Raw genomic sequence first — 1,555 nt, forward strand, 5'->3', positions numbered from 1 at the left:
ATGTAAAAGCAGCCAGGGACCTTCAACAGCGCACTCGTTTGGCAGCTCAGATATCAGTAGACACCAGTAGGGTTCAGACCGCAATTTCAATCAATCAAACACGTTTGCTTGTTTTGAGTCACATCTCTATTGGATTTCATAGTCTTTTGTAGTAGCTCTTAAGTAATGGAAATATTGTGAAAGTGTTAAATTCACCACATGAATTATGTAAAAACATTATTTTTAAGATTTAATAAAAATTCCTCTGAATTGGCTTTAGTTGAACAAATTGAGTTGAATGAGTTTGCCCAAAAATAAGGCCCAAAAATACATTAAGCCACTTGATATTCGTTAACTTCCGTTGAGCTAAAGCGCTCTGCCTGACCTTAGCCTTCGATTCTCCAAGAACACCGAGAACGATTCTGCTGTTCGCGGCTTTTTAGAGTAATTTAGACTATTTCGGATTTTTCTGCGAAAATAAATTCGTAGATAAAATCACTTACAGCTAAAGAATGGGAGCTTTGGCAAACGGCTTCTCATCAAGTACTCCTGGGCCATGCAGACATTCCGACAACCTTGAGTGTCCGGCAGCCGATACTTCCACATTTAATATTTAAAGTCCATCTTTTAGTAAGTGGTTTGTAATTCTTTCCTTTACCATAATGACCGACTAATTACCGATCAAAGGGTCCGTTCTGTTTGATGTTTGGGTAAAACACTGCAAGCAAACTTCCGCAAGGTTAGTCGCCTAGTAACGTGTCATCGGAGCAAACGTGATATTTGTGTCATCGCAATAAAACCATTATAGCCTGGAACAATTCCATATTGCTCAGAAGGACAATGGCGAAAAATCCAGTCAAGACCTACGACCGCATCCTTTTCTGGCAACATCTTGTTTTGCGTCTACTGGGACTGGATGTGTACAGCCCCAACCACTCTGTCAGTGGGCTAACAGTGACCATAATCTCGATGTCGCTCTTCTTTCTGTTCGTGTCCTTCTACGACTTGCTAGTGCTATTCCAAAACGATTTTTTCGGTAAAGTTTTCGTCATGTCAACCATCTGTTTCGCTTTCATTGGCTGCATGCGCATTTTGGTTGGTCTTGCCAATCGGCATAAGATCCCGAAGCTTTTGCAAATGGCTCGTGCCACTTATTCAGTCGGCGGACGCCAACGAGATACCAGTGTCCTCAGTTGGTATACGGAGGTATTTCGAAAGGTAGTGCTAGTCTATTCGTTAATGTTTTGGTTCGGTGGTCTAGCCGCCATCATCTTTCCACTGGTTGTGCTGATGTACAGTGGCCAAAAAATGCTACCGTTCGGCGTGTACTTGCCGTACTTCGATCCGAATACTGATACAGGGTACGAGATAAATTTTCTCTACCAGGTGAGCTGCATCCTTTGGACTCCGCCCGGATTGGCTGCATCGCAAAACATCTTCTGCTCGCTGATCGTCAACATCTGCGTTCAGTACGATCTGCTGCTGATCCAGCTAGCCGATCTAGATGAGCTAATTCGCAGCAAGGCCAACGATAGAATAATACGCCAGAAGCTTCGCCACATTATCTGCCGCCAGC

The 1,555-nt window shown here is 43.4% G+C and overlaps 1 protein-coding gene across 1 annotated transcript; it reads left to right on the top strand.

The window, feature by feature from the left end:
* Positions 1 to 819: 819 nt before the first annotated feature.
* LOC131214737 (uncharacterized) lies at positions 820 to 1,498 on the top strand (the record flags this gene model as incomplete). The annotated part of the gene is made up of 1 exon (XM_058209068.1): positions 820 to 1,498. A coding segment is annotated over exon 1 (679 nt), but the record flags the coding sequence as incomplete, so codon positions are not given.
* Positions 1,499 to 1,555: the final 57 nt, after the last annotated feature.

This window comes from Anopheles bellator, unplaced genomic scaffold (genome assembly GCF_943735745.2).
Source record: "Anopheles bellator unplaced genomic scaffold, idAnoBellAS_SP24_06.2 scaffold02194_ctg1, whole genome shotgun sequence".
NCBI classification, from domain to species: domain Eukaryota; kingdom Metazoa; phylum Arthropoda; class Insecta; order Diptera; family Culicidae; genus Anopheles; species Anopheles bellator.